Source organism: Trachypithecus francoisi, unplaced genomic scaffold, assembly GCF_009764315.1.
Source record: "Trachypithecus francoisi isolate TF-2019V2 unplaced genomic scaffold, Tfra_2.0 Lachesis_group20, whole genome shotgun sequence".
Classification (NCBI taxonomy): domain Eukaryota; kingdom Metazoa; phylum Chordata; class Mammalia; order Primates; family Cercopithecidae; genus Trachypithecus; species Trachypithecus francoisi.
This window is the reverse complement of record NW_022681466.1, coordinates 4,297,128-4,311,061: the sequence shown is the minus strand read 5'-3', so window position 1 is coordinate 4,311,061 and position 13,934 is coordinate 4,297,128. Positions and strand designations below refer to the sequence as shown.

General features: G+C 46.3%; 1 protein-coding gene across 7 annotated transcripts in view; it reads left to right on the top strand.

Moving 5' to 3' along the window:
* SLC39A11 (solute carrier family 39 member 11) overlaps positions 1–13,934 on the top strand; it is a 453,549-nt gene that overhangs the window by 136,326 nt on the left and 303,289 nt on the right. For 6 of the 7 annotated variants that reach the window (XM_033181989.1, XM_033181990.1, XM_033181992.1 and 3 more), the window contains one exon: positions 8,094–8,238. In XM_033181989.1, coding sequence (XP_033037880.1) covers positions 8,094–8,238 — 145 coding nt within the window. The remainder of the gene's footprint in view (positions 1–8,093; positions 8,239–13,934) is intronic. The other variant, XM_033181993.1, reaches the window with a different exon arrangement.

Sequence of the window (13,934 nt, the reverse complement as noted above, 5' to 3'; positions counted from 1 at the left end):
TTCAAAAGGAGTGAGCTAGGCTGTCCCACTCTATTTCTGCCAGAAGGGGGGATGGAAATGGAAGCTTTCAGTGGAGAGTCACGGGATAGCTATCTACCCGTCCTCATGTGGTCGCAGGGCTGATATTGATTATCTTAATCATCAAGAGGATAGACAGCAGGGGTGGATGGAACCTCACGCTGTTTGGCATTAGCTAGAACATCTTTAATTCTTTTAAGCCTTTTCTTCCCCTCTCTGCACCAATCCTCTCTTTTCTCAGGGCCTAACCACTTTTGGTTACCCTAGATCGGTATGTTCTGTATTATGCAACATTTTCCACTTATTTTGGAGCCTCTGTCATTTAGTTCATTCAGGTAAATTAGTTGAATTATTGAACACAGACCATGTGCTGGGCGCTGACAGTAGGGACACGAGACACAGCTGCCATTTTGAGCCTCATGGCTTTGCGATAGTTAAGAAAACTGGAAAGTCAGCTGGGTGCAGTGGCTCACACCTATAATCCCAGCACTTTGGGAGGCTGCGGAGAATGGATCACTTGAGGTCAGGAGTGTTAGACCAGCCTGGCCAACATGGTGAAACCTCATCTCTACTTTAAAAAAAAAATTAGCCAGACATGGTGTTGCACACTTGTAGTGTCAACTACTCGAGAGGCTGAGGCAGAGAATTGCTTGAACCTGTGAGACAGAGGTTGCAGTGAGCCGAGACTGCACCACTGCACTCCATTTGGGCGACAGAACAAGACTGTCTCAAAAAAAAAAAAAAAAAAGAGAACTGAAAAGTTAAAGCCTATTCAGGGTGCCAGGGGAGGATGGAAGGGAGTGCATTTGATCCATACTAGGTTGGGTAAATCTAGGAAGGCTTCCTGGAGGAGGGAGCTCAGGCTTCTTTGGCCAAGATTTAAAAACCTCAAGTATAGAATAATTCAAAGCTTGAAAACCTGCCTTGCTGTCCACTCATTGGATGTAGCATTATTGCTATAAGAGGAATGAACTGAAGTCTAGTTAGAGGTAAAATCCTAGTGCTTTGGACAAGGTAAGAATTGTGTTAAAAAACCAGGACGGCCCAAGTACTTAAGCTGTGATCCTCCTTGTCTTTAGGGATTCTGACTGTGACCCATGATCCCTGAATATATAGGTTAACCAGGGCAAAGAAGACAGCAGTGACCTGCCTGATACCCGAGGCAGGACTGTACCCTCTGCCTCAGTGTCTGTGCCACTCCGTGTCCCTGTTTGCTTCTTAGCTGGCTGCTCATCACCGGGAGCCAGCCTGGCCCTGGGCAGCCGCCTGCTGCCGGGCTCCCGAGGAGAGAAGGTCATCTGTTATGTAAGCACCATCCATATTCTGACTGTTGATCAGGGGCGACATTTAATTTTTTTTCCATTATGTGGAATAATTTAAAAGATTGTGTTACGAGTGTCATTATTATGGCAACTTCTCAGTAATAAAAACAGCATCAATTATTGAATGTTGCCTTGTGTGTCTGGGGTTAAGTGAGGATGGCAGGAGGCAGAGGCTGGGGAATGGGAGGAGGCAGCACCTATGCTGGGCCTCAGGCAGGCCACCCGCCAGCCCCTTCCCTGGCAGCCACAGGTCTTGAGTCCCTGGGGTGGTTCCTCTTGAGATCCCTGTACCCTTCTCCACTGGCGTGTAACTCTTGGCCTCCATGTAGCTGTGGCTGGCAGGGGGCACCAGTTAATCCCCTGACCTTGCCCTTGGCCCTTCCTCAGGGAGCTCTGACTTGTTGACAAGCTTCAGTTACAGAGACTGCCTCCCTCGGATCACTTGAGGTCAGGAGTTTGAGACCAGCCTGGCCAATATGGTGAAACCCCGTCTCTACTAAAAATACAAATATTAGCCAGGCATGGTGGCGGGCACCTGTAATCCCAGCTACCTGGGAGGCTGAGACAGGAGAATCACTTTAATTAGGGAGGCAGAGGTTGCAGTGAGCCAAGATCACACCACTGCACTCTAGCCTGGGCAACAGAGTGAGACTCCCTCTCTCAAAAATAAAAATAACAAATGCAGAATTTTAAAAAATGAAGAGACTGCCCTCCATGGGCCAGCGAAGTAGAGGGCCATCACAGCCCTTGTTGAATGAAACCTCAGAAGAAAATGAGCAGAGCTCCCTGATCCTGAATCCATGTGATAGAAGGTGTGTGCAGGTTTGGCGGAGGTCAGGTCTGCCTCCCAGATGCTGGCAAGCATCACACGTTGCTCTGCTTTGCCATCCTCAGACATGGTTGTTAATAGCAATGACTCACCCCAGAGAGGAAGAACCAGAGAGGAGGTGATGGGACTTAAGTCCTATTGAAGGTTGGTACTGGGACTTGGAGCAGAGGCACCAAGCTGCTTGCAGCAAGTTTTGAGGGGCTGCAGGGTCTGCAGTGCTAGGACACCCAATGTGCTTTGCAGAGGGGGGCCTTAGTTTGCCCTTGTAGACTTAATATGCAGACAACTGTGTCCCTTCAGTGATGCTCTGGCCTGTTTCTCAGGTGACTTGTTTCTTTTTGGGGAATCTGGAGCCATCAGCCACCAGCAGTTGCTCTCCTGCCTGGGACAGCAGGCGACACTGCACAGCCCCAGGATTTTCTTTCTCGAAGGAGATGTATGTATTGTTTTGTGAAGCCTTTCTGGTTTCACAAAGGCATATTGCAGGGCTGCTTCCCTACCTCCTGCCTGCCTCTCCTCCTTCACATTATTTCATCATCTTTCTTTTCTTTTCTCTCTACTTCCTCTCTCTTTTTTTTTTTTTTTTTTTCTGGAAAGTGCTTTCCTTCTTCTCCAGCTCCTGCCTTTCTGCATGGCCTTTCTAAAGTGGGTGGAAGTTGCGCTGTTTTTTCTGAGCCAGGGATTGGCCCCACACCAAGAAGAAGAATCATTATGATAATAATTCCATCCTAAGAGGACGGGAGTCTCAGGTTCCGTGGTCCTTGGTGGTGGGTGGGTGGTACCTCGTGCCTCCATTAGCCCACACCCTGCTTTCGGTACTGAGCTGGATTTGGAGTGGATGGGGATATGGGAAGAAGGACAGGGAAAGGGACTCAGGAGAGGGAACACTGGAGAAGGAGAGGGAGTGACCTTGCAGCTGGAGAAAGAGTCCTTGTATTTGACACTTGACATTTGGGAGCTGCAAGGTGACATAGCACACTTGAACTATTCAAAGCCCTGGAGGCCTACCTGAAGCACTGTGTGTTGTGGAGACTGGAAAGAGTGACTCACTGACCCTCTGATGGGCAGCAGAGCAGACTGTTGGGGCTGCTGTGGAAAGTCAAGAACAGCTTGCAGTGGTCACGTGTTTGCCCTAAGAAGGATCACGCTCGCACTTTGCCAACCTTGCAGGGTTACAAGGATTGAGTGAGGTAACGTGGATAGAAGGGCATTGCAGAGATGGAAAAACCAAATCAAACCAAACAAACCAGAAATGTAAAGAACAGTATCAAGTAAAGAAGAGAGGGATATAGAGAAGGAATTTCTCCCTGAGGACCTTGGTTCCTTCTGCACAGGCCAAGGCTGTATTTATTTAAGGCTTCCTGGTAAAGAGCTCCAGTGCCCCCCACCTGCAGTCCCCATGCCCAGTGAGCAGATGGGGCTCCATGGCGGGGTGGGGGGAGGCGGTGGCGTGTCAGCCCAGCAGGTTGAGAGCCACTTTGCCACAGCAGGACTTCTGAGTTTCCCCTACCACCAGGGACACGATGATAAAGCTAGCAAAGCAGAGCTTGGCACCTCCCTCCACGCTGTTTCTTGAAATTCAGAGGGATGTATTCCTCTTCCCTATCAATAACTGAGAGTTGGGGGAATGTTGAGAATCCTGAAAAGGTGTCTAAAAAGAGCCCTGGGAGGCCAGTACCTGGGATCAGAGGCGTGTGGAGGTGTTGCCAGGTGTGGAGATAGCGAAGGAGCTGTCCTTGGCGTTACTCCGGAGATACTCTCTGCAGCTCCCACGCCGCATAGCTGACCCTGGTTGTTCTGAAGGCTAAATGTTGGATGGAGCACATGGGGGAAGGAGGGGGTACAGGTGGGAGTGGGTACAGGTGGAGATACTGGATCTCTGTCTAGCTTTTAAAAGGGCAGCTTCTAAGTGAAGTTAGGGTGGGATTTTCTTAGTGCCCCTCTCCCTGCCCCCAAAACACTGAAATAAAGCAATGCAACCCACAAAGATTGATAGAAAGGCGAAAAGAGTTGGAGGGGAAGAGGGAGTCAGTGTTTGGGCAAAGACCTGAAAGGGAAGAACAAACACCATCTTCCCACAAAGACCTCTCTCTGCATCTTCCCTAAAGGAACGCTCCATCTTTACAGTTAATAATGGGCTAGTACATGTAAAATGCTTGGAACATTGCCTGGCACAAACCAGAACCCAGCCTGTATTATACGGGCTGGGTTCTGGTTTGTGCCAGGTAATATTCTAGGATGGCTGTGAATTACAGATATGGCTTATTTTTCTTTTGGCATTATCACTACCTGGCGCTCTTATTTTTTAGTTTATTATGATGGGTTTACTATCTGTCTCTTGAAGGAGAATGTAGGATTCCTGAGGATAGGAGACATGGCTGTTTTGAATTGCCAGGACCCGGAGCAGCTCTGATACAGAGTTGACGCTTAATAGAAATGTATGGAATGCGTGAAGGTGGGCAGGGAGGCTTCCTAGAGAAACTAGCAAAATTCTTCTCTTTACAGTAAAAAGAGGGTATGTGAGTTTCCAGCATTACAGGGAGCTGCGGCGTCCTGATTGACCATCTGAATTCTTTCTAAAGCAGGTATCTTAAGCTCAGCCCTATAGACATTTTGCTGGCTTTTTTTTTTTTTGCGACAGGGTTGCTCTCTGTTGCCCAGTCTGGAGTGCAGTAGTACAATCTTGGCCCACTGCAGCCTCGCCTTCGTGGGCTTAAGCAGTCCTCCTGCTGCAGCCTCCCAGGTAGCTTGGGACTACAGGCATGTGCCATCATACCTGACTAATTTTTTTTTTTAAGAAATGGGGCCTCACTATGTTGCCCAGGCTGGTCTCGAACTCCTGGGCTCAAGTGATTCTCCTGCCTCGGCCTCCAGAAGTGCTGGGATTATAGGCATGAGCCACTGTGCCTGGCCCTGGCTCATTCTCTGTTGTGGGGGCTGTTCTATGCATTGTTGGATGTTTCATAGCATCCATGGTCTCTACCCACTAGTGATACCAGCAGCATCCTCAGCCCCCCAGTTATGACATTCCAAAATGCCCAGTGCTCTATGTCCTCTGGGTTGCAGGGGACAAAAATCACATAATCGAAAACAAATGTTCTAAATGAAAACCAGGGTCTCTGCAAGCTGCACCTTACCAGATGGGCTTCAATCAAATACACAGTTGCAGCTTAAAGCATATTAATGCTGTGGCATTTCTGCTGTAATGAAATGGTTCTCCTTCTATTCCTTCCCCCAGTTACGCATCAATCACATTATAAAAAGAAAGGCGACGAAGGAAAATCAGCTGACATACTTTCATGGTGAAACATATCTTTTATTGCTGCAATGATTCCTTGGATGTCAGCAGGAGATGTAGAATTAGAAATAATTAAAGCATATAAACAAACAAAGAGCTGTGACTCCATGGCCTGTGGCATATCACACAGACACCGGGTGTCAGCAGGGTTAGGGAGGGGGGTTTCTGAAGAGGCAGAGACTGGCCTTCCCAAAGCCTCTCTGTTCCCAGGATTCTGGCCATCTGTAGGTCTACCTTGACCATGATACTGCAGGGCAGCTGCCTCTATGTGACAGAAGAGGTGGATACCCAAAGGGGCCTGAAAACTTGTACAAGGGTAGCTCAAAGAGGGGCAGGAGGCTTTTTTGGGGGTTTAGTTTAAACAAAATTAAAAGGGGGTGTTGGCACCTTTCTTAAAGGATGTTCATAGAGGACATTGCAAATAAATGATGACAATAGTGATGTCTAGACAAATGAGAACAGATAGGAGGAAGGGCTTGTGTGTTCATTTTCAACATTTGGTTGGAAGCAGATAATGAAATAAAAGTTCTGAATCATTAGGTTCTGTTTCTTAACTCTGATCATGACAATGAAAAAAGATATGTGTGTGTGTGTGTGTGTGTGTGTGTGTGTGTGTATGTGTGTGTCAGTCACAGCAGCCTGGTATCCCTTTTGTGAGATTCCTTCATGAAAGGAACTAATCCAAGAAAATTGTTTTAGTATTTTTTTAAATAAATAGATGCATTTATGTGATTAGATTATAAGCTCTCTCCTCTCCTGTATTAGAGACACATATTTTAAACGAAAACTTCTGTTTGTTTGGACTGATTTTTGCTTGATGCTGTGGCCTGAAAACGTTTGCGTCCCCTCAGGATGCCTATGCTGAAATCCTAACCGCTACAGTGATTGTATTAGGAGGCGGGACCTTTGGGTGATCATTGGATTAAGGGGATAGAACCCTCATGAGTGGGATTAATGCTGTAATAAAAGACGCGTGAAAGAGACCCGTTGCCCCTTCCATGGTTAGCCTGTGCTGTCGTGAACCAAGAAGCAGGCTCTCACCAGTCACTGACTCTGCTGGTACCTTGATTGGAATTTCCTGCCTCCAGTAACTGTGATACATTTCTGTTGTTTAAAAGCTGGCTGGGCGCAGTGGCTCATGCCTGTAATCCCAGCACTTTGGGAGGCCGAGGCAGGTGGATCACTTGAGGTCAGGAGTTTGAGACCAGCCCGGCCAACATGGTGAAACCCTATCTCCACTAAAAATGCAAAAATTAGCCAGGCGTGGTGGTGAGCGCCTGTAATCCCAGCTACTCAGGAGGCTGATGCAGGAGAATTGCTTGAACACAGTGGGGCGGAGGTTGCTGTGAGCTGAGATCGCACCACTGCACTCCAGCCTGGGTGACAGAGTGAAACTCTGTCAAAAAACAAAACAAAACAAAACAAAAGCTGCCCAGTTGATAGTATTTTATTTTATGGCAGCCTGAACGGACAGAGACACCTACTTTTCAAGAAATCTCTACTATTTTTTGCTGATTGAGATGATTCTGCCTCCCTTCCCTTAGCTTTGAGGCATTTGGGTGAAAGTGGAGGTGCTTGTGTAGTTGGTTGAGTCTCTCCTCTGCCTCGTTGTTCCTGTTGAGATCCTGTGCATCTGTAAGTGGTCAGCGGGGTTGGGGCTTCCAGATGATGCCTTTGGAAGAGAAGCTTACCACCCCATTATGGGTTCATTTATTTACTCCTAAGCGGAACACAAGCTTCAGAAGAGAGCTGTGTCTCGTTCACTAGCCACAGAGTTGGCAGTTAATTAATATTTGTCAAATTAACGTGGGGATCAAGTGGACGATTTTGCCTGGTTAATGAGAAACGGTCAAACTGATCAGTGCTTAACGAGTTAGGATAAAGCAGAAGAATGACATGATTGTTTTAAGGTCCTCTGGATTAACTCTAAATACGTGTGCATTCTCTGCAACTCGCACTGCTTCCTTCCGTTGAGATGCTTTTGTTTGGATCTCCTCTTTTGATCTCGTAAGACACGTGAAGACGTGGAGATGGTGAATTCCTAAATAAGTTGACCATGGTTCCTGTACTGAGGCTGCCATTCATGTGAACCTGCCATACAGACTTCTTTTGATAGATCAGAAACCGACTTCTTTGCTCATTTGCCTGGCGGTGACGACGCTTGCAGTGGGGTTTTGTGTGTGTGCGGCAATGATGCTTGCAGTGGGGTTTTGTGTGTGTGCGGCAATGATGCTTGCAGTGGGCTTTTGGGTGTGTGCGGCAATGATGCTTGCAGTGGGGTTTTGGGTGTATGCAGCAGTGATGCTTGCAGTGGGGTTTTGGTGTTTGAGCCCCAGTCTTTCCTGGTATATATTTTCCCCATTTTTAGGATCAGCACTGACTTTTTAGATCGTGTTGTTTTTTCTTTTTTTGTAACCACTGAAGTTCTATACCTGGAAAGTTTGTCATCTTCCTGAAGACACAGCTTGGCCTGGCAACTGGGTTGGCCGGAGGACTGGCTCAGCTGTGGTGGTCTTGGTAGAGATTGGCAAGTTCCCTCAGTGCCCGTGAACCAGAAGCATCTGGGGAATTAACATAGTAGTGGTGCTATAGTGATGTTACCGCTTCTTACCACTTCTTGTTTCAGGGTGCAGCAGAAGACCCCCAGACGGCCCTGGCACTGAACTTCGGCTCTACATTGATGAAGAAGAAATCTGATCCTGAGGGTCCCGCGCTGCTCTTCCCTGAGAGTGAACTTTCCATCCGGATAGGTAGAGCTGGGCTTCTTTCAGGCAAGCTCTTTGCTGTAGACGCTGAGCTGAGTCAGGCAATATGGACGTGGGGGCTGGTGGTAGGATGAATAGTGAGAGAAATGCCTGGCACTGTCCTGTCCCTCTGAATCACTCACCCTACGACTGCCTGGAGCTAAACTGGCATCTGGCCCAGAACCTTCATTTCTCATTTGTTGTCCAAACCACGTGCTTAGTCTACAGGAGGTAACGGTACCTATTGATCATGTCTTCAACTTGCACAGGTGGACAGAGGGGTCACTCTGATGGTGGTGGGGCTTGAACTCTGAATACTCCTTTTCATTTGTGTTGTAATTTACATCTTTTTGATTTACCTGGGGAGACTGCTGTGGATTTTTTTTTTTTTTCTTTTCCGAGACAGTCTTGCTCTGTCGCTCAGGCTGGAGTGCAATGGCGCGATCTCGGCTCACTGCAACCTCCACCTTTCAGGTTCAAGGGATTCTCCTGCCTCCGCTTCCCAAGTAGCTGGGACTACAAGTCCACGCATGGCTAATTTTTTGTACTTCTAGTAGAGATGCTGTTTCACCAGTTTGGCCAGGCTGGTCTTGAACTCCTGACTTCAGGAGATCTGCCCGCCTTGGCTTCCCAAAGTGCTGGAATTACAGGCCTGAGCCACCGCACCCGGCCAACTGTGGATGTTTATCTCACTGATTCAGTTTGGAGCCAGAAAAGCTAAAGACGCTGACAGCATAGTCATGCCTTTTCTCAGAGTTAGAGGGAACGCATCCCTCAATAGGAATCAGATAGCAATTACTGAAGCTCAGTGGGGAGAGAGGCAGAATGGCTGTTGTCCTTTGAGAAGTCGTTGAAGAAGGAATGCAATACATTGTTTTCCAACCTCACAGTCAGACCCTCTCCTTCTTGCCCCTCATTGTTTACTAAGGGCACTTGGCTAGTTTAAGGGCCAAGGAGCATGAGGAGAGTTGGATGCCTTTTTTTCCCCTTTGGATTTATGTAAGAAGTTCCCTCATTTAATCCTGCAAGACCCTGGGGACGAAGACCATGCCAAGATGCTGTGGAGAATGGGCCCCTCCTCACTTATGTGGAGTGCTCTCCTGAGTGAATTAAGGAAAAACAAATTGGTGACCGGTCACTGTGTTCACAGGAGTGATTACAGGGAGAACAGTCCTTTCCCATTTCCATGCTGGCATTTTAATTGGATCTTTTTGCCATCTCTATGCTAAGATGATATCTAGCCCTTAGGGAGAGCAAATGTACAAAAGTTACAGCTATGCTGCAACCAGGGCTCTGATATCTGTGTTCAGATTATGTCCTGCATGAATTATTCATGGAGAACTCAAATGTCTTCTCCACTTGGGTTAATCCTCACTGCCTCCCACAGCTTCCTATGTGGAATGGAGCCAGGAAGTAAAAATTTCATCCAATGTGAGCTTGAATGATAGAGGGTTAGAACGACAAATCTTCCTCCTGCCTCCAATCACACTTGTCACTTTTACTCATCAGAACACCTTAGGTGTCATCTTCTCTTTTTACTGGAACATAGTCAAGGACTGTCTGGTGACACAGTAGAGCACTGTATTAAAGTAAAACTTGTCATTTTTCATGCTGAGTCCTGAACACAAGGCCACAGGCCTTTTCTGTCTATTTTCACTAACATGACTGTGCTGGGCTCCTAGGTGCCCCTTTGAAGACCTTACAATCCTGATTCTGAGCCTTCTTTAGGATATAAAAGTTGGCCAGGCTTTATCTGATTTTTTTATCTTCAGGGCCATGGGCTGGTGGGTCGGGGGAAGGTGGTGCAGTGAATTCAGTGCCTGTCAATCAAAAAAGGTAAAAATTGGCAAACCCTTAGATGGACATTTTCCAGTGGAGCCACAGCCAGGGACAGGGTCAGGGGAGTTGGCTCTGCAGAACAGCCTCTGGGGACTGCTGGGTCTTGGCCAACCCAGAGTTATGTGGTGGGGGAGTGAGGTGTGTGGGAGGGAGATGTAATCCTGTCCCCCTGCTCCAGAACACTAGGCACTAGGCACAGCCTGTTACCAGGTTACCAAGCAACCCTTGTAACCGTTGCTAGCTGTTCAGCTACAAAGGCAAATGCAGGCTCTTGGGGAAGCACAAAGATGATCTCCCAGCCATCTCTTGAAAGGTTGCTGTTCTTCTCACCTGGACACACCTGTGGGTGTCAGGCAGCTGAGGACTCCAGAACTGATAATGGCTATTTGATGACTGGCTTCATGCAGATGGAGCCTGAATATGCATTATTTATACCATCTGGATTTGCCCTTAAGCTTGCTGTAAATGGAGCAAGGAGACTGGTTTAATGGGTATTTAGTGAGTAACATTAGCCTTTAAAACATAATATTGGTGCTGCTGTTGTAATGTCCCATAATTGGTTCGGCCAGAGGAACAGCTAGAAAGGCCACACTCTGGGAGAGGAGTTCAGCTGCTCTGAGAAGCAGCAGCAGTGATGGCAGCCTGAGCTGGGAAAGGCATTTATGAGATACTTTCCTATTCATGTCTTAGTGTGCAATGTTTTCTGATTTCAGCTATTCTCAAGGCTGGGGATATTTTGGGACTTAGGTAGACCAGAAGAAGTTCCTTTAAATCCATCAGTCTCTCTTTCTTACATTCTCTCTCCCATCCATCCATCCATCCATCCATCCATCCATCTCCAGTTAGCTTTCTTTTAATTAAAAATATAATGACATGGGTTAAAAGTAATTTTCCTTCCACCTTCAAATCCCTTATGGTCCAGTCCCCCCATCTCAGACACAAACATCGTTTCTAGTTTCTTGTGCATCCTTTCAGAATTACTATGTTTATATAATCACACCTGACCCATTGCTCTGTATTGTGTGTTTTTGCACCCTTGGGTATTTGTTCCCTGTGGCTCTCATAGATCCATCCCATTCTTGTTGTTGGCCGTGATGCTACCTAGTTAGCCCCCCCTGGATGCCCATGAGGTTAATTCTGAGGCTTTGCTATTACAAAGAATGTGGCATAGAGCATTTTAGTATCTGCGTCTGTGTGGACAGTTATATTGTTGAGTAAATTCTAGAAATCAGACCAGGAGTTCTTTATATCTGGGCTCCATGCATGAGTACCAAAGGGCTCACGAGCCTTTTGACATTTTATGCAAAGTGTGTGTGTGTGTGTGTATGTGTGTGTGTTTGAAAGGCAAGGGGTCTATAAGTTATATTTCATCACACCCCAGATGGCTCCATGCCCCCAGTGTTGTTCAAGATCTTGGGCTTCTCTGTGTCAGTTGTCCCCACTCAGCTGTCAAGTTGAGCTTTTTTTCTTTTCTTCGTAGCATCCTATGTAGGCTAAAGAGAAGGTAGTTAAAAGTGAATCAGTTGATTCTCTTACTAATTGTTAATTGCCTTATTTAAATATACAGTATGTTCTGGGGGAGGTAGTTGAAATGTTACCAAACATCAATGGGCTTGCTGCCCGACGCACACAGAGGCCAATACCATGGCACTGGCTTTTGAGAGAAGAACAGCTTTATTGGGAGTCAAGTCAACTGGCAGGGAGACAGGAGGGAATGCCCAAATCTCTCTCCTTCAGCTAGGGGTTGGGTTGGGTTTTATAAACATAAGTAATGAGGTGTGATCTGATTGGATCTTGCAATGAGGTGATGTTAGGAGGCATTATCTGATTGGATCCTGCCATGGGGTGATGCCAAAGTTCAATCTGATTGGATCCTGGATCCAGTCATGTGGTATCCGCTTCTTAATTCAGTCCTACTTCTCTGTCCCAGCACTTAGGTTCCCCCTGCAGTTTTACACTTGGTTCATCTGGGCATGCTGAGGTTACATGACCTGAGGGTCCATGGCAACTGAAAAGCAGCTCACAGCTTTGTGACATAAAAGTTGAGCCAGATTGGTCTGATGCAGTTATAGATACTCTTCACTAGTGAACTTTGTCATCACTATCATTATTGGTGAATTTCATTGGTCTATTAGCGTAGGAGAATTGCCTATCATTTTGTGTATCTGTGGAAAGACCAGGAAAAGGCATTATTTTCTGGTAGAGCAAGAGGTGGATTTACTTTAGGAGATTATTCAGTTGTGAGGTGCCATTTGTGCATTTTCTGTAAATCTTTCCGAAGTGTTGGGGGAAAAAGTGAATGGGTACTCAAATCAGGGAAGCGTAAGCCGTACAACACTCAGGTAAGAAACAGATTTTTCTCTTAATGTCCTATTCTTATAGGAAAATTCACTTGGCAATAAGAATTCTACCTACACAGCCTTGCAGATCTGATGCAATTATCGAAGCCATGTTTTGCAAAATGAAACTGATGCCAAGCTGGTGTCAACTGGATTATAGATTATAGAACTGCTGTCGCTGGCCATTAGCTAAGTGTCTTTGTTTTCTACTCTAAAATCTTGAATTCCTTATTGGTTCTATGTCTGATTTGCTGTGTGGCACTCTTCCTGTGGAACTGGTCTTGCAGGAGATGATTTTCCTTTCTAGCTCAAGCTTCCCAAGTGCCCATTCCCAGATCAGCAGCCCCAGGACTTGTCCTGTTTGGGAACATGATGGAGTTCAGGTGCTCTTTGATCCCCTTCTTCTACCTCAAGACACTCTCTCTTCTCCAGGTATCTCAGTGTCCTCTTTTAATCTTGTATTTGGAATCATCCCTTTCTCTCATTTTCCCTGTTAAACATCCTCCCTTAGGTGCCTCTGGAAAAAGATTTGATGAACTGAAGAACAGGGAGGTATTGGCCATTGACTTCATGTTTTACTACTGCTTATGTATTTGTCTGTTGACTGGGAACGGTTTCTCTAGTTCGGCAGTGAACCCAGTAGGTGGGTTTTCACACTGGCTAGCCTCTGGAGGATTGCATTTTTAGACATAACGATTGGAGCTCAGGGAGGGTAGCCAGGCTGTGTGGGATGCCATGTCTTCTCTGAAGCAGCTGGTTCTCGCTATAAGCTCAGCCACATACATTCCACTCCCAATTTTCCTTGGCACTAAAACTGCTTGGAATAGCCTAAGCCTAGGGAAGCAAAGAGGACTCATTTAAACAACTTCACGGTTCCTATTACCTTTCTTTTTCTGTATCTTCTAACTTTCCGTGTCTTCCTGAAGGACATGTTCCTTTTGTCACTGATATTTCCAGTCAAATTTAGTGATCTTAAATTTGATTGAGAGTGAGGTGTAACTCCTAGGAGAAACTCTGAGTGTTTATAACTAGGTTTCCAAAATAATGTGTTTAGGGAAGTCTCTGAGATGTTATGAATTCTGACTTTTTATTGGTAAGATCTTTAAAAATGAAAGAATATTTTCACAGTAGTTCATGAAGATATAATTTCTTGGCATGTGGTTTTGGCAATTAGAGTTTTTTAAATTTATGTTTTTTCCCTGTACCTGCTTGGTTAGGGGAGAGTTTAAAATCTTGTCTTGGCCCAATTGAGAAGAGTTATCTAGGAACTGAAAAATAGGCAGGCCCCGGCTGCTACCTCCTTTCTGGGCTAAGACCTGTCACCTGGGTTTCTTCATTTAAAGTGTGAGAATGCACCTGTAATCCCAGCACTTTGGGAGGCTGAGGCAGGTGGATCACCTGAGGTCAGGAGTTTGAGACCAGCCTGGCCACCACGGTGAAACCCCTGTCTCTACTTAAAAAAAAAAAAAAAATTAGCCGGGCATGGTGGCACATGCCTGTAATCCCAGCTACTTGGGAGGCTGAGGTAGGAGGAGAATCACTTAA